Here is a 27801-nt window from a genome sequence, read left to right as displayed (position 1 = left end):
TATATATAACTACACATTATAATGTAGAAATATGTGAATTGAAATTTATTGTTCGAAAAAAGAATCTGAAACTTATTACGCTTTTCTCCTATAATCTTCAACATAAGGTGTCGTTCCTTTCCTTTCGTTTCCCCATTTCCATTGAAAGCAAATGAACGTGGCAAAGAAAATTACCACCTTCTTTCGCATAGTAAATTACTCGCAAGTGTCGCAAATAATACGGAAATATACTCTTTACACGTATATTTTAATCTTTTCTTATCTAATTCTTAATAATTACTTCTTTTACGATACGTCTGAAAGCAGGGAACGCACAAACCAGCATCGCGGTCCGAACAATAATATCTCGTTTCTCTTCTAAATATTTTCCATCTGCAGGTTAACACAACAAACTGCACTCTGCCTTTGTGGGTTTCTTTTTGTTCAACCTGGTCGCAGCGTTTCTATAAAATGCCTTTCCATTAAAGGCAGAGTGCAACGAAGTATATAAGAATACATTCGTTCCCAGACATTTCACGTGTTTACACGTGTTACAATGTATCATTCTATCTGAACCTTTTATAAAGCGAACTGTTTATTTTAAACATCTTTAGCTCGCTCGTACAAGCTAAATGCTCTCACACTTTTCACTCGTACATGTATTACGCGTACGGGCGAAGCACTCGTGTGGCTAACAAGTTTAACCTCTGATGAACTTTTTTGCATTCGAAGGCTAGATTAATACTCTACTAGTCTGTCGAGTTCTTACAAGCGTAAATCGAAGAATGCAGAGTCTACGAGAAATAGAATGCTTTCTCCGTGGTCGGAAAGGAACGAACGTTTTACTTGAGAAATTTTTTCATCTGGATGCATGACTTTCCCTTTAATACTTCTTATGAATATAACGTGAAATTGTGAAATTACCATTAAAAAATATATGGCTTTCCTACTGCGGCAATTCTTCTGGCAGACCATATGCAAGAAATTCTATTCAAATCAGCAATAGGTAGGGTTGACGAGCTTTTGTGGCCTCGTGTTGGGTGATATTCTTTATGCTTCCTTCGTAACGTATTACCACCAGCAAGAAGGCAGTTTGAAATAAAACAGGTAGCAAAGTAATTAACAGCGAATGATTTAATTAACGTACAGTAGAGAGTCGATGGAAGGCTGAATCTTTACACTATAGAGGCCTAAATGACAAATTATAGAATCAATTATGTCAGCGATTTATTCCAATTTTTAATTAGGCACTCGAGGTCCAACAAAACGTTAACACGTCATTTATTTGAAGTATTAAAATCTTAATATGAACGAATTACTGTATGTATTCAAAATATTTGATATCACTATCCAACTCTACGCAACACGAAATGCCTATTGTTGAATTAGGATGGATGCCGGGTAAAAATTAAAACGTAAAAATTAAAAATAAAACTTTAAAAAAAAATTAAATAAAAATTAATGCCACAAAATGTGCTGTATTGTAGGCATAATTGTTGTTTAATTACAATTTTATTTAAATATATTTCTTTATTTATTAACTTGATATATTTATTTGTTCACTTTCGTTTATCCATCAAAATATCCGATGAGTTGTGTAAGTAATACATGATTCAAGATTTTAAAATTACCTTTTCAAAATATGTCTCAGTTCAATTTCATCGCTGGTGAGTGTGGTTTCGACGAAATAAACCGTTCTCACGAGTGAACATATATTCAAGAATAAATATAGAAATACTGATTTGAGTAATAGTAAAAGTAACGAGGATATTAATGATCGAATGATCACGGATCCAAGACGTCAAACTTCATACGTAAGAATATTTAAAAATTTATCACTAAAAATCCAATATTAATTATTAAATAATTACGGATCCAAGATGTCACCCTTCATATACAAGAATATTTTAAAATTTATCACTAAAAATCCAATATTTATGATTAAATAATCACGGATCTAAGATGTCAGACTTTATAGGCAAGAATATTTAAAAATTTATCACTGAAAATCCAATATTAATAATTAAATAATCACGAATTCAAGACGTCAGACTTTATAGGCAAGAATATTTAAATATTTATCACTGAAAATCCAATTACTTTGATATTTTAAATTAAAAAATGGCTATAAAATATCTTCCAAGATTTGATCGGGTAGTGAATTATAACAACTTCTACGCGCATCGTAACCTATTATTGTCATCTATTTTAACCCTATCGAACCAAGATAATCTCCGTGAATTAATCAACCTACCATTACACGCGTCGCAAAGCTCCTTCAGGAATAAATCAACCTGACAAACCGCGTAATCAGAACATAAAAGAAAAGCTGGAACAGATATTAACTGGAGACCATTCCGATCGTCCACTGTTCTATCTTTCATCGGCTGTGCCGCGAGCGTTTTCCAGGGACCAGTTTCGACGCTGATTCTCGCGCAATCTCGTTCCGGAATGGCAGGTCACATTAAAGTTGAAAGGTAACGGGCAAGGGATCCGGCCGCGAGAGCAGGAAGAAGAAACGGAATACGAAGCGGAGGAAGGAAAATAAAGGATCGGGAATAAGCGTGTACGTCGGATTTTAAGAAACCGTGACAAGACTCAAGACGTCCATCTGACTGACATTTAGCAAAAGCGTGAAACAGTGGAGTTAATGGTGTCGGGTCGGTGACGAGAGGGATAGAGGACAACCGGCAGTTGGGGGTGGAAGCGAGGAGAAAGAGGGTCAGGGAATGGATGTGTTCACATTATACCCTCTGTTCTTTTAATTTCTTCAAAGGGCTCCTCTCCCGCGACACCTTCCTCCTTGCTGGCTCCCGAATTAATAAGGCGTCGACGATGTGACGTCTTTTTTCTTTTCACCCCTGGACGGGACAGCAGACAGCTACCAAAGTGAATGAGAACTCTCGCTGAGAGGATAACGGAGGGAGAGAGCACTCTCTTACTGGTACTTAACAGCGGGATGAGATGAGCTGCCGTTAATAAATGTGTTTCTAACTGCAAGAGAGAGAGGGATCGGGGGTGGACCGACTGCTCTCTCTGTCTGTCTTTGCTTCTTTCTTCCTTGCTCGCGTTGTGTGCTCCCGAGGTCTCGAGAGAATAAGTCTTAATGAGAAGAAAACTTTTAAACGCACTAGACTCTCTCCTCGTTTCCTTGATGCCACGCTTAGCTTAGCTTCGCACTTTTACCCCCCGCAAATCAAACACGCCGGAAGGGAGACGTTAACGTGACCGATTTGATTGAAAAACGATTTTATTACTCGGGTCATTTTGTTGGCTGATTGGGGAGGTCACTAGATGCTGCGAGTGGGAACAATTTCCTTTCAGATCGAATACTCCGGTCTCTGCAACTGGGAATCTTCTATTTGCTATAGTCTGAGATTCTGGAACTAGGAATCTTTGATTCGCGAAACCTTGGGATTTTGAAACTGAGAGGGTTTATCCGTAAAAGTTTGGGACTTTGGAACTAGGAATCTTTGATTTATGAAACCTTCAGGTTTTGTAACAGGGAGTCGTTGATTCATGAAAGTCTAAGACTTTGGAATTGAGAGTGTTTGATCCGTGAAAGTCTAAGACTTTGGAATTGAGAGTCTTTGATTTGTGAAAATCTGAGATTTCAGAACTAGGAATCTTTGATGTATGAAATCTTAGGACTTTGAAGCTGTGACTATTTGATCCGTGAAAGTCTCAGACTTTGGAACTAAGAATCTTTGATTTGTGAAATTTTAGATCTTTAGGCTGAGAGTCTTTGATTCGTGAAAATCTGAGACTTCGGAACTAGAAATCTTTAATGTCTAATAAAGCATATTGTGTAATTGCAGAGATTATATAGTAGAAATAAATTATGTTAAATATGAAATATTTCTTTCTTAATAAAAGTGGACAGAGAATTTAGTAATTTTAATGAGGTCAAAGCCCAATATTTTTCTATTCGCCAAATTTAGATATTCCCTTTGATTGCTGTATATAATATCCAATTATTCGGAATAAATGTTCATTTTTTAATTTCACCAAACACAATGCAACCACTGCGTCAATTTCCAAAAATCTAATATATTTCGATGTAATTGATAACTGTGTAAATATTAAAATAAATACATAAGTATTTCTGCGCAAGGATTTGAACTATTTTGAGCTATGCCAAAAAGCCATAATTCAACAAACTATCGAAGCCTCTCAGACAAACACACCCATAACTCGTCTCTTTCCAATCTCTCCGATACCTCGACAATACTCCACCTTCCAAGAAAAAGAAAAAAATTATTTCACATTACTTTTCATCCCCACGAAATCCTTTCTCAACGTCACCCTAGCCCTAACGTCGCTGTTTATTAATTCCCATCGCTGCCTTCGGAATACCAGCGAACGAAGGAGAAGTACATTCGATACCATCGGGTCTCGTTCATCGTCTTGGCAAAAACTACCCTCGGGTAAAAAAATAATTGCCCCTTGATACGCGCCGATACCCCACCTGCGGGGATGCCGGGCCTGTAATGATGTTCGCGTTCGCGAACTTAGTTCGAAATTAAATATCGAGGCGAAAGAGGGTGGCTGGGACCGCGGCAGGGGGATGTTAAAGAGAAATCCCGACAGTGAGGGCGGAAGAAGGGGGAAGGAGGCTTGTTGTGCACCTGCCCTTTTCCCGGACCGCCGTGATAAAAATCAAACTGGAAAACAAACGAGGAGCAGGATCGTATTATAAAGTTTATTAATCGATAGACGATGCACGGCGAGGGTGAAAGTGGAATTTCAGGGGCCGCCGGAAATATCTCGTTACGCTCGAAAATTAAAATTGTAATACCGCCGGAGATACAAACGATGAAACTTTTATCTAATTCTACTTATCGTTTATCGGTCTTCTGATGTTTTTATTTTTTTATTATTTTTTCAGTTCGCGATAGTAATGGGAGATTGTTTGTGAAACGTGTATATATAGGTATGTGCGGAAATATACAGGGTGGTTGTTTCGATTGGAAATGAAATTTTCTCGTGAGAGAGTAAAAGTATGCGAAGGATATTTTTATAAAAGTTTCTCGATCCAGTGGAAGATGTTATGGGGAAAATTTTAAGCTCGAGTTAGATCTTTGTGAATGAATATGGGTGAATATCGAAGTCTTTTTGATTATTATATTCAGAATATCTTTCTTTATAAAAAGGAATGGAGTTTGGTTATATGCAATAAAATTTGTAATTTTTGCAAGATATTTCTTTTGATACGTTCATAGTTTCTTAAAATTTCTCATCCCCATTGGTCCCGTCTGTAGATTGTTAATCTTTTCGTATAGAATTTTTTATTTTAAGTAAATATTTATTTTATAATAGATTATTATAGTAGATTGGTAAATTTATACTAGTTTATTTTATTTTATAGTATTTTAAATAAAATGATATTACTATAATTAGACATACGAAGAATAATACGAATTGGTCCTATTGATATTTATTATCGTTCTATAAACTATAGGATAGATTTAACGATGTATATTGTAAATTATGTTTTTTTGTCCTTTCAGAAACTCCAACCTACCGATTCTCCAATCTTCGAAATAAAAAATCTGTTAATTAACGAGACTGGCACGCAACTAGTATTATGGGGTAATCTAGGTCTAATAATCATGGAACTTCCCAAACGTTGGGGCAAGGATAGCATGTTTCAAGGTGGAAAGGAAGAGATACTCTGCGTGTAAGTTGCATTGAAATTTGAATTATTAATAAACGTCTCCGAAAGCTGAAGAAATCATTTTATAGCTAATCTTTTAGAATTCTTAAACTTTTATAAGCATTCTCAAGAAAATTCTTGAATATTTGTTGAAAGATTTGTTGCCACTAAATCTTTCATACTCCTGAATGATGTATGCTACTCAGAGATGTATGGTAAATATGAGTTAAAAGAATTTTAATTGAACATATGTCGTAAATGATATAATACGAGAATCCACATGTCATCATTTTTAAATTATTGAAATTTACATATATTTTTACACATAATTTTTATACTTACATAAATTTATATATACTTATCCTTGAAGTAGAAGATATGTACTATAACTCGTACATCTTTATTACTAAAATGGTAGGTCGGTTATTTTGTTATTAAAAAGTTATGGTATTCCATAATTAATAAATAGAAAAAATCTAAAAATCTTCAGTAGGTACAGTTTTCGTTGCATGGTTGTTCTATGCCAAAAAATGATCTCTATCTAGGGTGCAACAAAAATGACACAATATATTATATATTTCTATAAAAAAATAAACAGTAATTACAAATGCACTGCAAAATAATTCCAAACAATATTTATTTCATTGACACAAAACACGTAATGAATAATACCTAAATTTTGTTAAATAAATTTCGTCGCATAGTCCTTATACTTACGTATTGTATCAAATTAGTATATAATGATTTGATTACTATTTTCTACCATTTTCAAAATCATTTTTTCATTAATCGACAGCACCCCATATACCCAACAACATACATATCCAAGAACTGCATCCCCATGTGAAGCTCATTCATTCTCCAAATAAGATCATAATACAGCAATTACGTACTATTCGTCAGACGACGAGGACACATCAATTAGTCGTTAACCCTATGTGCTACAATCTATCCTAAACCTTTGTACTTCTCGAAGGGTCGCACGAAATCCACTCCCAGTCCAACCCAACTGCACGGTACACGGATAGACAGTAGCCCAAGAACGTTCCTATCTGTTCGTTGATCGCAAAGAAGAAAAGAATCCCCTTAGTCAACACGCAGAATCAATCTGAGCGAGCGGGAAGGAAAGTTTACAGACCAAGAAATCCGGCTCCTAAAAAGCGAGATAAGGTAGACCGCGAATAATAAATCGCACTATCTGGCTTCCTGCACCTCCGTGGCTCCTGTGGGCGTCCTAATATCCTGTAATTAAGAGGGTGTTACGATGACGCCCGAACCCCTTTGGCCTCCCTCTTATGGAATTAAGGTGGCTTTACTCGGTTAGTTTTCAAAAGTTCCAGGCCCGGAAAGCACCGCTGAATACTAACCGCCTCATCAACGACACATGCCACCGAGACTACTGCCTCGTGTAACATTACCCTCCGCGCCGCCTCTGTCACAGCATCTCCTCGTTCTCCTGTCTAATCTTTCGGGTGATTAGAACCTCGCGCAATTAGCCGCGCGGTTGGAGATTATGCCTCGTGTTCTACCGGCTCTTCCTTTTTTCCTTTCCCCTTTTTTTCCTGATACCGCTTGCCGAATCGAATTCCTACGGTCGATGGCGAAGATGCGGGTCTCGCTGCTGGGTGTCACTCGTTACTGGTTACTCGGTGTTCCAAAGTTTAGGATGAGAGTGACAGTAGATCAGTAGTGACTAATCAGTAGATCGTGGGTGCCATGGGAATATGTACTATGAAAGTGTAAGCTTATTTCAGATCTTGTTTTGAACGTTTTGAATATTGCATATGATTCGCTTGCCGAAATTTCTCGTGGATTTTTGACCAATTTACATGTTTCGAAATGTCACTAATTTTTTACGATATATCCAAGTCCCTCATTTCTTTATAATTTATAATCTGAAAAGGAGGAAGTATAGGATGTTCCAAAATTCACGCAAGATGTAGTTTTGATAGAAAACACAGATTTTTAAATAAAAATTGTAAATTTTTTTAATCGATTCATAAAGTGTACAGTATAGGGTTATGCATGAAATAGCACATCGGGTAATTCGAATCTTGCGTGAATTTTGGGATACCTCAAAGAAATGAGGAACTTGGATATATCGTCAGAAATTAGTGATATTTTGAATATAATTTGGTCAAAAATCCACGAGGAATTTCGACATAGTTTTATTGCAAATGTAAATTGTATTGCAAGTAAAGAGATCGTAAATTCGGAGAAAAAATTATCGCGATATATAACACTTGTTGCGTCGCAAATGACACGAGGGGTTGAGATTCAACCCTTTCAATACGCTCGCCAGTCTTCTTTCGCAAAGAATGGAAATCTACATGACTATAATATTGAATATTATATTAAACTCACTCCTAAACACTTCTAAAATTTCTGACTTCCGAACATAAATATATACTAAAGCTTATCACTCATAAATATTCATATTAGTAACCACATATTTGTGCAATTCACGATCCAATGTGATTAACTTGGCTTTCTAAATTTAAACAAATTTTAGTGCAATATATAATTGATTGACTCTCAACCTTTTAATAAAAAGTTAATAAAAGAATTCATGAAAGTCGAATAATTAACGAATCCTAGTAAATATATATTTTTAATACAAATATAACATATAATATATAACATATATAACATATGTATATATAATAATATATTAAAAAAAGGATCAAATTGTGTTTACGTAAAAATATGGAGAATCTCTATAACAACGTAACTTCTTCGACTATCTGATTGATCACGATTTTCTTCAATTACTTTGTTCAACCCGCAAATGAGGATACCAAAAAATAACTTTGACACAGTGTACTTATTTAATACTTCTGCCAACATCTACCGATATTACCCATCGCATTAATTCTTAAATATCACTTGCTAACAGGCGAAAGATGCAGACGAGCGAGAGGAAAAGGTATCGCAAGGGGACGAGCGGAAAGAAAATTGAAACTAATTTGAATTACGATGAACGACGATGCTACTTAATTCAGCGGGGTAAAAGGGTAGCCGTTCGCTCCAAGTTGTCTTTTGCATTATAATTTCATAATAAGTCCAGTCCGGAATAAATGCATTACCTTCCTGCCGACTTTCCGCTAATTCATAATTCCGAAGTTTTTCCGGAAACGAACGAAACGTTTAGCTCCATGAACCGCGGGGCCAAGCTGAACAAACTGGTCAAATTAAGAGCGGCAGTTTATGCTAAAGTTTTTTCGTTATTTCACTTAAGCGATTCTACCTTGCTCCCAGGCCAGGCCGTGCGCCGAGGATCGAGGGAATTTATAAGAACGCACGCGTAACCCCCGTTAAATGTATGGCGCAAAAGAGCCGCGGAACAGTTTGTAAGAGAGTCGCGGCCATTAGAACGAATCTCGGGGATTTAATGTCTCCTTCCTTCCAACCGGCTTAAACAGAGCTAAATGGAGTTTATGCATTATTGCCCGTGAAACTTCTAGCACCGCGGACAGATATTTGCTCCCAAAGAACTGAAAGTTTAGACGTCGCCCGACTCTCCACTTCTGCCTTGGACGAATCGTGATCGCGTTAAGATCGTATCTGATCCACCGTTTCAGACTTTTGCTTTATCAAATGTATATGTACGTGACGTGGTTCGCAAGTGTTCAAGGACGTAAATTTGGATAAATATATAGGACTACTTAGGGGGGGCTGTTAATCCTTGAAATACCGTTTCCGGTATTTCGTTCATTTTTTCATTTATAACTCCTACCTTTATACCTCAAACTCGGAAACTCCAACTGTTACGTCCTAGAAAGCGGGTTCATAGCATAACTCTTCCTTTAATTTTCGATAATTCTAAAGACTTTATTATTTTGTATTACGATTGCTACGCCGAAGGTTAGGTCATATATCTAAATGTGAAAGTTCTGAAAATTTACAAGTACCAGACCCGACAGATTGGACCCACTTGTATCACGTCATTGATCATCGAAAATCAGCTCCTTGACAGTTTCCTATTCCTTAGCCCAAAGGTCCTTCCGTCACACCCTCTGTCCAATCAAAAATCTTTACTTTCCCGCCACTAATATTTATCCTAACCAATCAGAACTAAACTGGAGAAGACATCAGACAGGACACGACGAGACACAACACAGTCCCCTTACTATTTCGAAACTAAACAGAACTTCCTCATAGAACCCTCCGTCACTAATCGTCGTCAAGTAAGAACGACCTAATGACGATATACGTAAGGTGAAAATATAGTAACAGTTAATTTATAATAATTAATAGTTGTTGCGTTCCGAACACTGCAACCCTCGCGGTGAGAATTTCGCGGGGTTCTAAGGTCCGTTTACGCGGATGGAGACCCGTTTAATGTTGCTGGGATACGACCTACTCTAAATTAATAGAGCTAGTCCTAGTTAGGAGTGAACTAAAGAATTCTGATAGTGACTGTCTCATGCGCTGAGTTGATCGTCCTGGGTCTGTCTTGACAGTCTGGTCGTGATACTTATTTTGTCTTCTTGAGATTTTCTGGAGAAATCCCGTGACTGCTGTCTCGGTGGTTTTATGAGTTTTGTATATCTACTGATTGGTTGGTGTGAAATGTAAGTGGTGCTTGTATGTCTTCCTATTGGTTGTGAATAATATTGGGAGTGTATGTTAGCTTCGACGTCTTTCGGTGGTAGTGGATGTTTAAATAATTTGGGTCCTTATGCCTATCGTCTTAAGGGTGATTTATTGACGCTTGATAAGGTTGAGTGATCAGGTGATAACGATATATTTCAACGTATAGAACATGCTGAATAAAATTAGTCATTTACATATTAAGAATATATTAAAACTAATATACTAAGTACTATGCGTTGTACAAAAGAAGTTCGTTGTTTCAATGCAGGTGCAAGCCTAACATGCACGTTCATAGTCCCCACTCTTTTGTGACACTACAGAAACCACTACTTACCTTCTGGTTTGGTAACGTTATAAGTTAACATTGGCGTTAGATATCCGTAAAATTCCTATATTTCTATATTCCTAATTCCTATAATAATTTCTAAATTTCTAATAAATTCCAATGTAATAATACATTGAACGCATATTTAATACGTGTATAAAATGTAAGTATAATTAAATAAAATTCAAAAATGGACATTCATCGGAAGAATCTGGAGTTAATGCTTTAGGGATAGGTCTACGCTCTTGCATCTATTTCTTGCGTCTGTTTCACTTTGTCTGGATTGTTTCGTTCACCTTCTTTGTCACACGATGCTATATGAAAGGATCATTTCTGTCAATAAGGGAAACGCGTTTACTTTTCTTCTGCGATGACGTTAGAATGATTAGGATTTAATGAGGATTTTGTCGTGCGTCTCGCTCAGCAGACTTCTTTTCAGCAACGCATAGTAGGTAAATTGCTTTAGAATTTTTTACCAACTCTGTACAGTCTCATTAGCCAATAAATTTTCAGACACGTACGTGTCGCGTGATGTGATGAAAACGGTTTCAGTATAAATCCAAGGGAAATAGTTTCGATACAGAGTACTGGGTGTCCTCATCGGCCAGCAGATCCCAGCTTCGAAGCGTGGAAAAGCGGGCGACCGAGCTTTGGATTAAGCAAATGACGGCAATAATAGTGATTATTCGGATTATGATATCAGAGCGCGAAGTGGGTTCGCTTGGACTTACCAGCAGCCACTAACTGCTACGCCACCAAATCCCGACTTCAAGACACCGGATTAAAACTATTACCACTTCGCACTGCCTCCACTCTTCGACCCCCAACACCCGAAATCTGCTTTTCTTTCTCTTTCTCCCATCGTCCTGGAGACTTCTTCCGCCAGCCTTTGGAAAACTTGGGTATTTTAAATGCCAATGAGAATCGGATTTCATTGCCTTACTCTCTTTTACTGGCTAATTATTACAGAATGTTTTTCACTATTTATGTGTTTATGTAATTGAACATTTTATCTACAAAATATGCACGAATATCTATCTGAATATGAACAAAAAAATAGAGATTACTGTAGAAGAAATTATTGAGTATGTCGTTTTTTTTTTTTTTTTTTTTTTTTTTTTTTTTTGTATATACTATGACTATTTTATTTTATGTAACTAAATACAACTATGATTTTGAAATGATGGGGAATAGGAACATTGACGAGGCTAAATTAAATGGTTTTTTGTGATATATGAGACCTAATTTGAATTCGAAATGAATTTCTATGTATTTTGTTTTTTCGTATATGAATTGATCCAAAGTCATTAGCATTAGTAACTATCTTGACAATTAATTGCCAATAAATTAACTTACGATACTTCTATATTTTCTAGAAATTGATGTTTGTCTTATTTATTCATATATGATTTTCTTGGTATTTATTCCATCTATTAAAAATATTACTATAATACGTCGATTAGAAAACGCTTAAAATATCCTAATCAATTTTCACTTGCATTTAAAAAAAAATAGAAGATTTATGAATATTTATTTGTGCAACTTTATTTCAATTTATTAAACGCATTGTTACAATGCAATTGAATCAACGTACACTATACAATTTTATATTCAAGCTGTCAATTTTCTGCAGGGTCTAATATATCATAACATACACAGTGTCGTTAAAGATTACTCAATACTTTAAGAGGTATCTTAATTTTCTAATATTGGATGACAGCATACATATTTCAAGGGGGTAATTCTGAATATCAACTTTTTCAATATTCAGCAGTTTATTACTTTGATACATTAAAAAATGTATAATTCTATTAAGAAGAAAATGAAGTTAACTTTCACATGATTTATACGTATTGCCTTACAACAAATTTTCTTTCATTAAATTATATACCCCCTGAAACCATCCAACTTTGGTATAGAACATTATTTGGTATCATCAATACTTCCAGAGATAACACCCTGAATATACCCTGTTTTACTCTCAATGGGCCGCATTATTTTACAAAAATCGGACAAAAATTAGACTTTTTATTATCGATTTACTAAATCACCATTAAAATTACGAAAAGCTAGTATCTTAAGAAATTCAAATATGTACAATGTATTGAATATACACAACAAAGTAGGACCGTACTGAATTTACAATAAAAAGAAAAGAAATTTTGCAAAAAAGAAACGAAACTGTGTTAAAATACTAAATAACCGTTCAGAATGTTATATAGACACGAATAATGATTTTGGGATATACAGCAGCTTGCCTGAAATCAAAAAATGGAAACAACGTACATCCACCTATTCATCCATACTTCGCTATACCAACTTAGCTTTCCACACACTTCCAAACGCCGTTACGATAATCGTTACAAGAAGAAGGCGCAATTTCGCGTGTACAAGTTAGATTGGGGTAGGTAAGTCGCGAATCGCGGTATTAATTCGGCAAACGGACTACGAAACCGGCGCGTTATTTCGTGCACCACCGGAAGATCGTCGCCTGTTGGTTGGCTCTCGCGGCTAATTATTGTTTTAAGGATTACCGTTATGTGTTTATTATGCGGTCTGGGAGGACCTCTCCTACCTTAATATTCGGTAGATTTCAGCTTCGGCCTGTGCACGCGGCACACCACCAGAGAGAGCTCTGCACCCCGTTTCCTCTCTCTTTTCCTCACCCCTACGTCGCGAACCGGCCTACGTTTATGAATAATTTTCACCTCTCGCGCTACCCACCCAACCACTCCACTTCCAACAAACGTTCCTCCGAATCGTCCCTCGAGTATTCACCTCGTAAACCCCTAATGCTGTGTCCTCGTTCGAGGGCTGATTCCTCGAGTTTCTGATCCTCGCTGCTTCTTTAAACGCTCTCGCGAAAAAAGAGGATACAAACACCAGAGACATTTACGCGAGCAAGTGGTTTCGAGTGTAATTTCCACTTTTCTTATGAGAGACATTACGTTACGGATTTATGAATTTTCGTATTTTATATTCTTTATCTTCCAAAATCTGAAATACACGTATTAAGATTAACAACGAAACGAAGATAACTCGTACCATCGATAAACCACAAATCTTTTCTTTCAAATATTTTAACCTGAAACTATGAATAACACGTCCTCTGATGTATCACTTTACGTTTCCGCTGTTTTAAGGTAAAATAATTTATTAATAAGACAATTTATTTATTGTCAAAGTTTGCACCCTTAATTTCATTTGTGGGTGCTCCTTCCCCCACAGTTACTGGTGCCAGTGGTTCCAGCACAGAATACTAGTCCGTTTCCAGTACATCAAATCATTACACGGTAACCTCTTCAAACAGAATTAAATTAAACCTACGATAAATCTTCAATTGCAAATGTTTTAAAAATTATTCAGTAGTGGCACCTATAATCATATACCTTCACCATCAGAAAAACTAACTCTACCATTTTACAAAATTTAAACCGAATCGGTGACTCGAAGACAGTCTCCTTGTCAGCCTAACTTCGAGGAACCCTCCAGCTTATTAATTTTCCTCGAAGCAAAATAGATCCCCGATGCAGGGTGACGCCACCAAAAATGAAGATTCCTCTCACACGATATATATATCGCAGTTATTGTTAGATGACCAACGATCCGTTGACCTTTAATCATTACAAGGACCCAGCTGATAGAGACAGGTCTACATCAGAGTTCAAAACATCTTACATTCCTACTGTGGGGGGCCCTTCCCACTGTCGTTGAAGTCGGCTGGTCGCAGGTATCCTCGATGTGGGACGGTGCTAGAAGGGACGAAAGGAAAAGGAAGGGATGCGTTTCACCCTGGATTCATCGGTAAGAATTCCTAGCAGGCCCTGCCTTAAACGGGGATACTATTAGAAAGTTTGGAAATTATATATGTAGGAAACGAGAAAGTTCTCGAACCTCCTTCAAGTAGGAATCCATCTCTTAACGAAGGTGAGAATGATGCCGCTACACATGTACCATGAAATCCCCATAACTCAGAATCTCTCGCGTTACAGCGAGGCCTATTGTACAAATTCTCTTCTATCTTCTGCCAATAGCTATATCTCCACGCCCCCCCCCCCCTGGCAATCCCTATAGCCCCCCCCCCCCCCCCCCCGAGACTAAACAATCATCTCATCGATACGATGCTGAAACACCCCTTATTATTTTCAAGAACCGAAGCAACTCGTTCCATCTACGATATCCTGACGATATCTTGGCAATAATTAAAAGAGAAGGACAAGTAGGCGTCGAAATCAATGCTGAAGGATTCGTAACGAGAGGTGGCCGTAGCACGTGCCGTACGTGCTACGGAATATTTCAGTGGCACGCACGGGGCTGCGACTCACCCCTTGGTCCGGGCCGGACTGTTGCAGGGCGGTCTCGTATCTGTCCCGGCGCCGGTCGGCTACTGGCGAAAGGGGATAGGATGCGTTTATTTAAAAAATGATTTAACCTAATGGTTTTACATATGTAATCCCGATATAAAGCCGAGGCTAATCTCGGAGAACCACACGCGGTCCACTCGTACATTCGGTCCACGGTAATCCACGTACACGCGGCCACCCGGCCGCACACCGTGTCTCCGCACACCACTTCCGCGTCGCCACCCTCCTGACCTGACCTGTGTTCAAACTGCCTACCTCCACCCCCTCTCTCCACCCTTCCGTTCGTTTTTTTCGCCCAACTTTTTTTCGATGAGCAAGCACTAACGAAAATCACCGGTTTTCCAACACAGGCCCGCGTGTTTCCCAGGGTGTAAGAGGGGCGTGTTTGCGAAGGCCGAGCATAGGGTGCGTCGTGCTCGAGCGCGCGGCCGAATGATTTAGATGGTCCCCGATGATATCCGCGCCTTTTGAAAAATGTCGCCACGCCGAGGACAAAAATATAGAAGCACCGGTATGTGTGCCGCGCTTTATCAGCCCCGCGGCGCGAAACTTTATTGCCGGCCGAACGATATTTCTCGTCGAATCAGCTCTTAACAGAAGAGATGAAATACAAGTGGCGATGAGTGAAATTAGAGGATCGGCACGGTGTAATTGCTATCAAGTAATTCCCTGAGGATAGGCCGCGTATCGTGGATGAATGTCTCGTGTCATCGTCCATTCGCGTTGCTCTAATTGTACTAATTTCTTTCACGCTTAGATTTGCTGAGGGAATTGGAGGGAAGTATCTTGCATGATGTTACGCTTCTTTTAAATTGCGTTCGCACAAATATCTAACAATATGTTTACATTATACGTAATATACAATATAATATATATATATATATATATATAGATAGATAGATAGATAGATAGATAGATAATAGTAATTATGTTCGTGTAATAAAAATAATTAGGTATATATAATTACATTTCTATGCCACTAAAGTGCAATATTAATTTATCGAAAGCAGTTGTACACTTTAAATAACTACAAAAACGAAATCTGTGAAATCACTTATTTTGACCGATAGTTATAGTATTAATTTTGACACAAAGACTTTGTATATCAAATCTTTATTTGTTAAATCTCTTTCATGCAAACACTTCGGTAAACTCAGACCTCTGTAACTCAAAAATGTCAGCTCTCTCCTTAAGCACCATATTTCTGAAATTCGATTATGCAATTATAAATAATACAGGCTACACCATTTCTGTTCATTTGTCTTCGGTATCATGTGTAACTGAACGAAAATCAACTGTCACTGTCATCTCGTTATTTCACTAATCACCGTTTACGACAAAATAATTGTTCATTCCTTCTTCAATAACCAAGTAACTCCACTCCCTATGTTGTTATTCTAAAATATAGACTTCCCATTGACACTAACGACGTTAATCGGTAATAAATTAATGAACGTACGCGAAAAAATTTCATCTTTCTCGAAATAAGACATTTCCCTCCTCCAAAAAGAGGGGAAAAAATGGTAAAAGGGTCAAAACGAAAATCGTAGCTCCCCAGCGTCTTTTACATCAGGACATTAAGCATACTTCAAAACCGCCTTAAGGGAGGCAATCTAATTCCAATGTTCCCTGGCTATGAACACCACAAAACGTACTTACCTACCCATACGAGGACCAGTCTCGAAGATCATAAGCACGGACAATGCGGGCCTCGAATGCCTTTGCAGCTCCTTTCCCTGGCACTTTTTCTCGCGGTCTGTCGGCGCGCATGGGAGACAGCATTCTATGCGTACAAACGTGCAGCAGGTTAGCGCATGAAAACAGAGAAAGGCTGACGCAGCGTCTACGTAGAAAAACACGCACTTAGGTAATCGCGCTACGCCTGCGGGCACCTGCAACGGTTCTTCTAATCAAAGAATTCCAGCCGGGACGCCAGTGGAAAATTTAAATACGCGAGACGCATTCTGGTCGTCTGCGTCGTCATTGTCCTGGACGTCGTCGTTGTCGTCGTAACGAAATAAAACTCGACGGTAAAAGAGAGACATCTGTCGGTTCTTTTAATTACCGCGGTACGTGTGCCCAGGCTAGAGGCTACCGCGCTACGGACCTTACATTTTCCTTCCTTTTCTCTCCTTCCCTCGGCCGCTATGTCCGTCCTCCTCCCTCTCGCTTCTTCGTCCGCGCTGCGCTTTTGTTGCTCTCCTTTCGCCACCCTCGCGTCGTTCGTTCATACTCTATCAGATCTGGCTCGTTTGCATGATTCCCTCGCGTCCGAGAATTGAGAATTCACGTAGAAAGCCTTTCTTTCTGATAGAGGACATTAGTACCGCTGGCAAGACTGTACGGTGCTGGAATTTTTCTCCTCCGGTTAGCCGAGATGCTGTTACGAAATTAGAAGTCCTAATACAAATTTTAAGCTAACGGATTTGGTTAAACGAGTTAAGCTTAGTTACAAATTTTCTGTTTCGATGAAACTCGCTCTACTGAGTCCGAGGTTGGTACTGTGCCTGAATCTGTTATTTCGTCGTGAGAGTTACGAGTTAATTGTAACTTATTTTACAATGTTTATGAACGAAATCTTTATGTGTGCTTATTCTTGGAGGATATTTTAATTTTCTCGGATTCTGTGGTCTTTGCGTATATTTTTAATGACTGGTGATTAATTGGGTATACTACGTTTAGGTACATATCTCAAATCGTATAAATAATTTTAGGTAAATAGAAATCATATATTGGATGAAACCTCGCGTAGTCCCTCCACATTATCGTTAAAATTGATAAAAAAACACTCGGTAGGATTGTAAAGTATATCTAATTTTAATATCATACAAGACGTGTCGTAATGTCATATAGTTTCTCCGTGCGTGATCCTTGTTGAGGTTATGTACGAAAAATACTGACACAGTATTAATTGCAACTGTAATTATATAAAGGAATAATCCTACTATCTATTCTGTAAATGAGCAAGAACATAAGCCATCTCACATTTTACATTGTTCAACTAAACGTACTCTATGAAAAATGAATAAGAAACAGTACATATAATAGGAAGGAAACTCAAATAACGATACATGGTGGCCTCCTCCCCAGCGCCATTTGATAGCTAGTGACTCGTTTTACTAGAAACGTCCAATATCTTTTAACAGTCCTTATTAGACTTAGAAAAAGATATGGAACTATGAAGGATCAATTAAAAACTGTCAAGCAGAAATAGAAGATCTCCGTTTTACTTCCAAATAGATCATCTGACAGCACTGTCATGACTAACCATCTGTACATTTTCGTGGAATAATCAGCCGATTTCCAAAGATGCAACAGCATCTCTCTGTCTCTTTGTCTCTTCTTCTTAACTCGTTCATCCTCCCGTGAATCTTCAACGAGGCCATTTTTCGCTAAATTGCGTTCGCACAAATATCTAACAATATGTTTACATTATACGTAATATACAATACAATATATATATATATATATATATAGATAGATAGATAGATAGATAGATAGATAATAGTAATTATGTTCGTGTAATAAAAATAATTAGGTATATATAATTACATTTCTATGCCACTAAAGTGCAATATTAATTTATCGAAAGCAGTTGTACACTTTAAATAACTACAAAAACGAAATCTGTGAAATCACTTATTTTGACCGATAGTTATAGTATTAATTTTGACACAAAGACTTTGTATATCAAATCTTTATTTGTTAAATCTCTTTCATGCAAACACTTCGGTAAACTCAGACCTCTGTAACTCAAAAATGTCAGCTCTCTCCTTAAGCACCATATTTCTGAAATTCGATTATGCAATTATAAATAATACAGGCTACACCATTTCTGTTCATTTGTCTTCGGTATCATGTGTAACTGAACGAAAATCAACTGTCACTGTCATCTCGTTATTTCACTAATCACCGTTTACGACAAAATAATTGTTCATTCCTTCTTCAATAACCAAGTAACTCCACTCCCTATGTTGTTATTCTAAAATATAGACTTCCCATTGACACTAACGACGTTAATCGGTAATAAATTAATGAACGTACGCGAAAAAATTTCATCTTTCTCGAAATAAGACATTTCCCTCCTCCAAAAAGAGGGGAAAAAATGGTAAAAGGGTCAAAACGAAAATCGTAGCTCCCCAGCGTCTTTTACATCAGGACATTAAGCATACTTCAAAACCGCCTTAAGGGAGGCAATCTAATTCCAATGTTCCCTGGCTATGAACACCACAAAACGTACTTACCTACCCATACGAGGACCAGTCTCGAAGATCATAAGCACGGACAATGCGGGCCTCGAATGCCTTTGCAGCTCCTTTCCCTGGCACTTTTTCTCGCGGTCTGTCGGCGCGCATGGGAGACAGCATTCTATGCGTACAAACGTGCAGCAGGTTAGCGCATGAAAACAGAGAAAGGCTGACGCAGCGTCTACGTAGAAAAACACGCACTTAGGTAATCGCGCTACGCCTGCGGGCACCTGCAACGGTTCTTCTAATCAAAGAATTCCAGCCGGGACGCCAGTGGAAAATTTAAATACGCGAGACGCATTCTGGTCGTCTGCGTCGTCATTGTCCTGGACGTCGTCGTTGTCGTCGTAACGAAATAAAACTCGACGGTAAAAGAGAGACATCTGTCGGTTCTTTTAATTACCGCGGTACGTGTGCCCAGGCTAGAGGCTACCGCGCTACGGACCTTACATTTTCCTTCCTTTTCTCTCCTTCCCTCGGCCGCTATGTCCGTCCTCCTCCCTCTCGCTTCTTCGTCCGCGCTGCGCTTTTGTTGCTCTCCTTTCGCCACCCTCGCGTCGTTCGTTCATACTCTATCAGATCTGGCTCGTTTGCATGATTCCCTCGCGTCCGAGAATTGAGAATTCACGTAGAAAGCCTTTCTTTCTGATAGAGGACATTAGTACCGCTGGCAAGACTGTACGGTGCTGGAATTTTTCTCCTCCGGTTAGCCGAGATGCTGTTACGAAATTAGAAGTCCTAATACAAATTTTAAGCTAACGGATTTGGTTAAACGAGTTAAGCTTAGTTACAAATTTTCTGTTTCGATGAAACTCGCTCTACTGAGTCCGAGGTTGGTACTGTGCCTGAATCTGTTATTTCGTCGTGAGAGTTACGAGTTAATTGTAACTTATTTTACAATGTTTATGAACGAAATCTTTATGTGTGCTTATTCTTGGAGGATATTTTAATTTTCTCGGATTCTGTGGTCTTTGCGTATATTTTTAATGACTGGTGATTAATTGGGTATACTACGTTTAGGTACATATCTCAAATCGTATAAATAATTTTAGGTAAATAGAAATCATATATTGGATGAAACCTCGCGTAGTCCCTCCACATTATCGTTAAAATTGATAAAAAAACACTCGGTAGGATTGTAAAGTATATCTAATTTTAATATCATACAAGACGTGTCGTAATGTCATATAGTTTCTCCGTGCGTGATCCTTGTTGAGGTTATGTACGAAAAATACTGACACAGTATTAATTGCAACTGTAATTATATAAAGGAATAATCCTACTATCTATTCTGTAAATGAGCAAGAACATAAGCCATCTCACATTTTACATTGTTCAACTAAACGTACTCTATGAAAAATGAATAAGAAACAGTACATATAATAGGAAGGAAACTCAAATAACGATACATGGTGGCCTCCTCCCCAGCGCCATTTGATAGCTAGTGACTCGTTTTACTAGAAACGTCCAATATCTTTTAACAGTCCTTATTAGACTTAGAAAAAGATATGGAACTATGAAGGATCAATTAAAAACTGTCAAGCAGAAATAGAAGATCTCCGTTTTACTTCCAAATAGATCATCTGACAGCACTGTCATGACTAACCATCTGTACATTTTCGTGGAATAATCAGCCGATTTCCAAAGATGCAACAGCATCTCTCTGTCTCTTTGTCTCTTCTTCTTAACTCGTTCATCCTCCCGTGAATCTTCAACGAGGCCATTTTTCGCCTCGCACGTACTTCCATGAGCCTCGGAGTAGACAAAACGAGCAGTTTTTAGGTTTAAGAGCGGGGAATTTACGATTCAAGTGTGACTGGTCGGGCCGGAACGCGGGCACGTCGCGGCCGAAAGATCGAGAAGCAAGGCACGCAGGACGAAGCTGCAAAGTAGCAGGAAGGAACGCCGTTGGAAACCGATGGCCGCGATGAAAGCGCGACGCAACCTCGAGAATTAACGGGCTTAGTTGCCGACGCAGGTGTCGTCGGGAAGGCGAACGCAAGCGAGAGCCGGATGAATTACGACAGGAGCGTCAGCCAGCCCAGCAGAACGTTGCTCGTTATATTTTGCGTAACATCCCGATTTTATGGGCCACCCTCACACCCTGATTCTCGCATCTTCCTTCATCGTGGCCCATCCACGAGCCGCAACAGAGATGCCAACAACCGTTTTCGCGGATCTTATTCCTCTTTGCTTAAACACCATGAAAAGTCGATGGATTGAAATCACGACTCGCTAGTAGGCAATATTTGAGTCTTCGGCGCGTTTGAAGGTTAGGAAAGCTTGGTAACCTAACCTAAGAATATTCTAGGTTAGGATTTGGATTATAAAGACTATGTCTATGAACTGGTGTTTGTTTCACTGACAATATAGCAGGATTTGATCGCAGATATTTAAGTTTCTTAGTATTCTACAAATTTTCTGAGTATTGTCTAAAAGTATCCTGAAAAATAAATTAATATCTAAATATATAAAGATGATAATGGTCTATCATATAAAATGTTCAGAAAAGAATCTTGCATGTCTTTATTATCACTAGAACTGTAATCAAAGATTATTAATTAATTAATCCTTTTAATTTCCTACCTAAACAATATTAAGTATTAATAAAAATCATCTACAATATCGTTCTCGATAAAAGAATGGTAGAAATTAGCCGATTTTGGATCCGGTTGGCAACAAAAATTTTTCATAGAATATGTTTCCAGAGACCTTAAGAAATTTAAAACACGTAACTATTTATACATTAATTATAACAATTAATTATTTAAGTACATTCGATAACAATTTACTTAATATACAATAATTAACTTTCCAGCAAATTTCTTGCATGATTATTTTCAAGGTGAATCATTGTCATAGGAAAATAATTATTACACGATTACTATCTCTTATGACTTAGCTGTCCCCTATTCCCACATAAACAATTATGAATTTCTGTAAACCTATAAGGATACGTCGCATGAAAATAACTGGCCAATCCTTTTCTATAGTCTTACGGTATGAATAATTTAATTTTAATCCTTTCTATTTCATTCAATTCGAATATTCCACGCTGATTCTAAATTCGATACAAATTTTTGAACGTCTTTGAACAATTTGTAAGACACGAGGTGCCTAATTTCCTGTCAAACTGAAGCACCCTTGATTACTGATACCTCGTCTTTCATCATAGACGTCGCACACAGCCGGGTTAACGAGTTATGTCTAATCTATGCATCCGCTTATCATAATGGCTCTCGTTATATCGTGAGCATAGCTTCCTAAGCCCGGCAAACCGCCCCCTCGACTACCGCTGTCGTCTGTACCCTGGCCACCCTCTCTTACGTGCCATGCCGTCGCGGGAACGTAATAAAAATACTCCGAGTAACTGAACGATATTACGTCGTTACAGGGCCACCAAGCGGAATTAAGTGCCCTGCTTTCTTGCCGAACATTCAGGTCGATTAAGTACCTGCTTATGTATGTGTGCCTGCGAGGGAAAGTCAAAACCAAAGGGGTTTTTCGCCTTTTTCACCGCATGCTGTGGAAGCTGCGATTATATGCAAGGGATCGTTTTTGGTGTTTTCAATGCTCTTTTATGGAAAGTAAAATTATAGTATTTTCGTTTCACTGTTTTGGAATATTATATATCGAGATATATGGTATACACGAGTGTATTTATGAGGGAAAATTCAAACATAGCGGAATCTTTCGATTTTTGCGATTAATCGGATGAAAACTGTGATTCTATGGTAAGAAATCATTTTTGGTGCTTTTGTAATAAGTTAAGTAATAGTCTTTTTGAATTTGATTATATTAGCTACAATGCAAAATACCGATAATTTTCTTTATTTAATTTATAAAATCTACTAAATAATTTGTGTACTATGAATCTTTGCATATGAAATTCATATAAATTATCGTAAAATTACCATGATCAATTAAAACCTCCTGTTGTGAAAATATGTATTTTTTTAATTCATAATTGTTGTTAAAATATTATCATTATTAAAGTTTCATATTTGAGATTTTAATTAATTACAAATTAGTATGTGACTTCTACTATAGTATTATCTTCTCCTGTTGAGTAATACTTAAATAATACTTTGTTATCATAGTTTATATAATCAAAGTTATCAAAGTTAATGTTAAAATTTATCTTTATCGTGTTTGTCGGTTCAAGTACCATTTCATAATTTTCCTTCGTTTACCATAAAAAAATGTACATGTACCATTCTAAATCAATCATATATATTTTTTACTTCATTTATTAGTAATTTTTTCGTCAATTTTGTACTTGAAAATCCGTGCAAAAAATTAATTTAATATCGACCTGAGTACCATTCGCTATTTAATTGATTATATGAGGCGTATATCCTACTTACTTTTTCCCCGATGTCGACTTGATCTCATCGTACTACTTATGCTAAACACTTCACCCTATCACTTGAGAATCAACGCAAAAACGTTCTTGCACGATTAACATGCGCGTTGACGTAGTTTCTTGTACGAAACATATCTTAATGACGTCGAGAGCTTGAGGTTTCTCATTTTTTCGTGCAATCCAACGCCATGTAATTGCAAGAAAAACATAATTTTTAAAAAATCTGTTAAAATTTTACATTAATATTATTTATTTAGAATTTTGGAATAATCGAACGTCTAAGAATTTATTTGAGTAGCTATCTGTTAAGATCAGTAGAGATACTTGTGCAATAAATAAATTTTTTATTATCTTACTGTGTTTAATATTTTTTATTAATGAATTCTCTTCCGAATATTTATTTTTTCTTTTGTTTTTAATCATTAATCATACAAGACTTCCAGAAGTAGATGAATCTATAAAGTTTGTAATGATGATTAATATTTTTTGAATGCCCAAGAGCATAGCAGAAAATACATTAAGCTAAATAAAATGAAATAACTTTATTAAATGGTTAATTAAATGAACAAGAACAGTTTTAATAATATAGGGTTGATTTAAGTGTAGATTTAAATTTCTACGTCTACGTAGTATTGCAAAATTATAGGATACTAATTACTATAATCTAATAAAAATCAAATGATAAACTATCTCAGTATCATTTACTACAACCACGAATCTACCTCGTTGTCTTTCATAGTAAACAGCATGAAAATAAGCTGCATTGATCATACGATCAAAATTATATCTAACCAGTTCCAATATTCGCATTGACAACGTTTGTATAAATTTTAATACCTTGAATGATTTACTTGTAAAGGAAATAAATATGTCGGAGTTAATTAAAATTAGATCCCTTCAATCCACAATGTTCCATAATTGATCTCATTTGTCAAATCGATTAACTCCAAAGAATCAAAAAGATAAACAGGGAAAAATTATTTAGAATATAAAAAGTTAATCATCAGTCGAATGATTTGACATTAAAATTTGAAAAAATTGAGAAAGTGGAGTTCTTAGCCTGTGAATGGCTTCGTTAAATGGTAGCGCAAGGGATGAAGAATATTCACAATTTTCAAAGTAACTTTCGAGGAACAAACTGTCCCAGTAGCATTCTTCTGTGTACTCTGAAAAGTAGACTTCGTGCCATTCATATCCGCCAGATAACACATACTTGAACACACTTTTTTGTAGAAACAAAGTCGAAATCTATCTCAGCGCGACGCATCGGTCTGAAGGTAACGGCAAATGAGAGATAAGTGAACTCTCTCCCGCTTTCATCTTTTCCTTCTCGGCAATAAATCCCAGGGAAAAAACCTATCCGGATCTCCCGCTGGCCTTTTCGCCGCTTAACCTAAAAATTCATTAGATTATAAAGCCATTAATGCTCATACGCGCGACCGGATTTCTCTTCCGGTTAGCCGGCTCCCATGGTCGAATTGATATCCTGCTCGGCTAAAACTTTGATTACGTTTCATTTGAATTTTCATCCGACTAGGCTCGATTCTTAATCGGATCGTTTCGTGTAATTTTCCAGGATCACGATGTAAGACTATGGAAGATATAAGTCCAGTCATTGTAAACATCTTGCTACCCCTGATTTTCACCCTCCTAGACCAAATAGCTATGGAAAATTAGTTTAAAATACTATAACTTTCCACACGTAAAATGTCATAATATTAATATGAAACATTTGAGAATGTTAAATTGGTAGAAACATGAATTTGTTGCATATAGGCAATGATAAATTTAGCCTTCGAGAGGGTCGAAACGATACAAATTTTTTGGCATCCTATTAAAATGTTATAAATTAATCGTGCATAATTAGTATAAGAATTTAGTATTTGTTTCTTATTTTTATTTCTTATTTTTATTTCATAATTTTTAAGAGAATTCCCTGAAAATTTGCAGCTGGAAACATGAATTTGTTGCATATAGGCAATGACAAATTAAGTCTTGGAACGGGTCAAAGCGATACAAATTTTTTGCCACCCTATTAAAATGTTATAAATTAGTCGTGCTTGATTAGTTTAAGAATCTAGTATTGGTTTCTTATTTTTATTTCATAATTTTGAAGAGAATTTCCGGAAAATTTACAGCTGTCATATGAATCATGAACTTCAAAAAACATTGAAGTTTATACTAAGAAATGTTTCTTCTATATGTCGACATTGAAACTCCAACTTCAAAGTGCTATCATTTTTTTGTTTATATAAGATTTTCACTTCTTCATGGTACTCTATCCATACCAATTAAAACGCTTTTCGAATCTTTCGTTTCAGAACAGCTATTATCATCATATCAGCCATGAAGCTCCTATAATAATCATCATTTTTGTATGAAAGGGTACCCTGAAGTTGTATAGAATTATTTTAGTTTATTGAATGTAAAGTGCCATAACATAAGCATAAAACGCGTGGGGATATTATATCGGTCTGGTGTAAACTGAAAACAAAAAGAATAATTTCGATTTATTATCCAACAAAAAATAATGAAAGAATAATTATTATTGGCCAAAAGTGTTTTGTCAGGGATAGTCTCGAAACATTACTAGACACGTATACAAAAACATAGAACAATACTTTCCACTATTTCCATAACAAAAAATTCCCAAAGAAGATATGAATATTTGTACACATAATATATGTAACGTGACCAAAATTAATTTATAGCGGGTGTGACAAATTTTGTGTACAGGATGGACCATCTAACGTAGCCATTTTGATTGGTTTCATTATTAGTAAATTGATTTTTTCTACCTTTTATTACACAGTTAATTTAACCAAAAGTTAAGTCCTACGACAAAATAATTTTTTAACAGTTTCCTAATAATTAGACCATTGATATAGTCGCATTAGATGGTCCACCTTGTATATCTCAACGTTCGTGTTATATTGTATGTTCCAAAATTCACGCAAGAATTACTTTGATAGAAAACACAGATTTGTAATTAAAAATTCGAAATATTGCTCTCAACAATGAAACTGCATTGTTCTTTCGTGTAGCCCTCCATTTTTACTAACCCTGAACTGTCAGATGTCACGCTGTCTTTTTTTCGTTGGCAACACTACCGCACAAATGGGGCGAAATTCAAATCTTGCGTGAATTTTGGAGCAACCTATATGTCGACTTGGGTACTGTGCCACGTATGTATGTTCCGCCCTAAAAATGAATTAAATCTTCGATTTTACTATCCTAATAATTACATATTTATAGTATCTTGTAAAATTGGTGCCATCGTGGAATGGACTCGTCAGTAACGAACCGTGTAACGCTCAGTTGATGTTAACCGATGTCAAATTTTTACTGTAACTTTATGAAGACATCTCCAACCCTATTCTCCGACCCTCTACAACCCTATTCTCTTCCTGCTCGAGATATCGTGTCGAGAAACTCGTGCAAGGAATAGAGCAGATGCCCGAAACTCGTGTTCATCGACGATAAAATTTTGATCAGAGAAATTTGAAGACAATTGGACGCGACGAGGCGGTAGAAAAGGTCGGAAGTGAAGAAACAAGCTTGGTACATTATCAGGGTACATAGGAGGGTTAAGCGGGGCCGGTGAAAAGCCGCGACGGAAGCGTGGCAGGTAACTTAAGCACAGAACGAAGGGAAATACGACGGAAAAGTTTCTAGAACAGAATGATACGACACTGCGTAAGATCCGCTTTGAAGTCAGGTCCGCGCCATTCTTTGTACAAATTGGAAGGAAAGCGCGGCGTAAAAAGCTCCGCTCCGCCCGAGGTTAATACGTTTATGTAGGAAAAATTATTTTTAATTTTTTCTAGACTGCCTCTGACGAGAGGAGTGTACAAGCACGACGCGAGGGTGTGGCAGAATGCGCGGCACTGCCGTGTAAGAATTTCTTAATTAGATTCGAGCAGCTGCCTGTGCCTCTTTCTTTTCTTCCGCCAAGAAGTTTCCCGTAGGTCCGTGATGGCTCACAAGCGCGTACCGGTCTTTGCGTGCTTCGCGTCGAAAAATTCGAGCATTATTATACATTTTTCTCCTTTGAGATAATAGACCCTGTCAGATTTGTAATTGAGACTGTAATGAAACCACATACCTGAGAATATGATCTTCCAGATTTCACGCACGAAGGAGCACCACGGGCCCCACCACTTGCATTAACGATGCCGTTTATAGGTCTCGCAAAAAATTAATTGCCTTCTGATCGGTCTCGAACTGTGATTTGACTTGTCGTAAAATAGGTTTTACTAATTCATTCT

At 37.2% G+C, this 27801-nt stretch overlaps 1 protein-coding gene across 1 annotated transcript in view; it reads left to right on the top strand.

Annotated features, from left to right (window-relative positions):
* Positions 1–27801, top strand: part of mbo (nuclear pore complex protein Nup88) — a 54369-nt gene that overhangs the window by 5494 nt on the left and 21074 nt on the right. The window contains exon 2 of the mRNA XM_017904954.1: positions 5490–5659. Coding sequence (XP_017760443.1) covers positions 5490–5659 — 170 coding nt within the window. The remainder of the gene's footprint in view (positions 1–5489; positions 5660–27801) is intronic.

Source organism: Eufriesea mexicana, unplaced genomic scaffold (assembly GCF_001483705.2).
Source record: "Eufriesea mexicana isolate 0111107269 unplaced genomic scaffold, ASM148370v2 scaffold3528, whole genome shotgun sequence".
In the NCBI taxonomy this organism is placed as follows: domain Eukaryota; kingdom Metazoa; phylum Arthropoda; class Insecta; order Hymenoptera; family Apidae; genus Eufriesea; species Eufriesea mexicana.
This window is presented reverse-complemented; position numbering and strand designations above follow the sequence as displayed.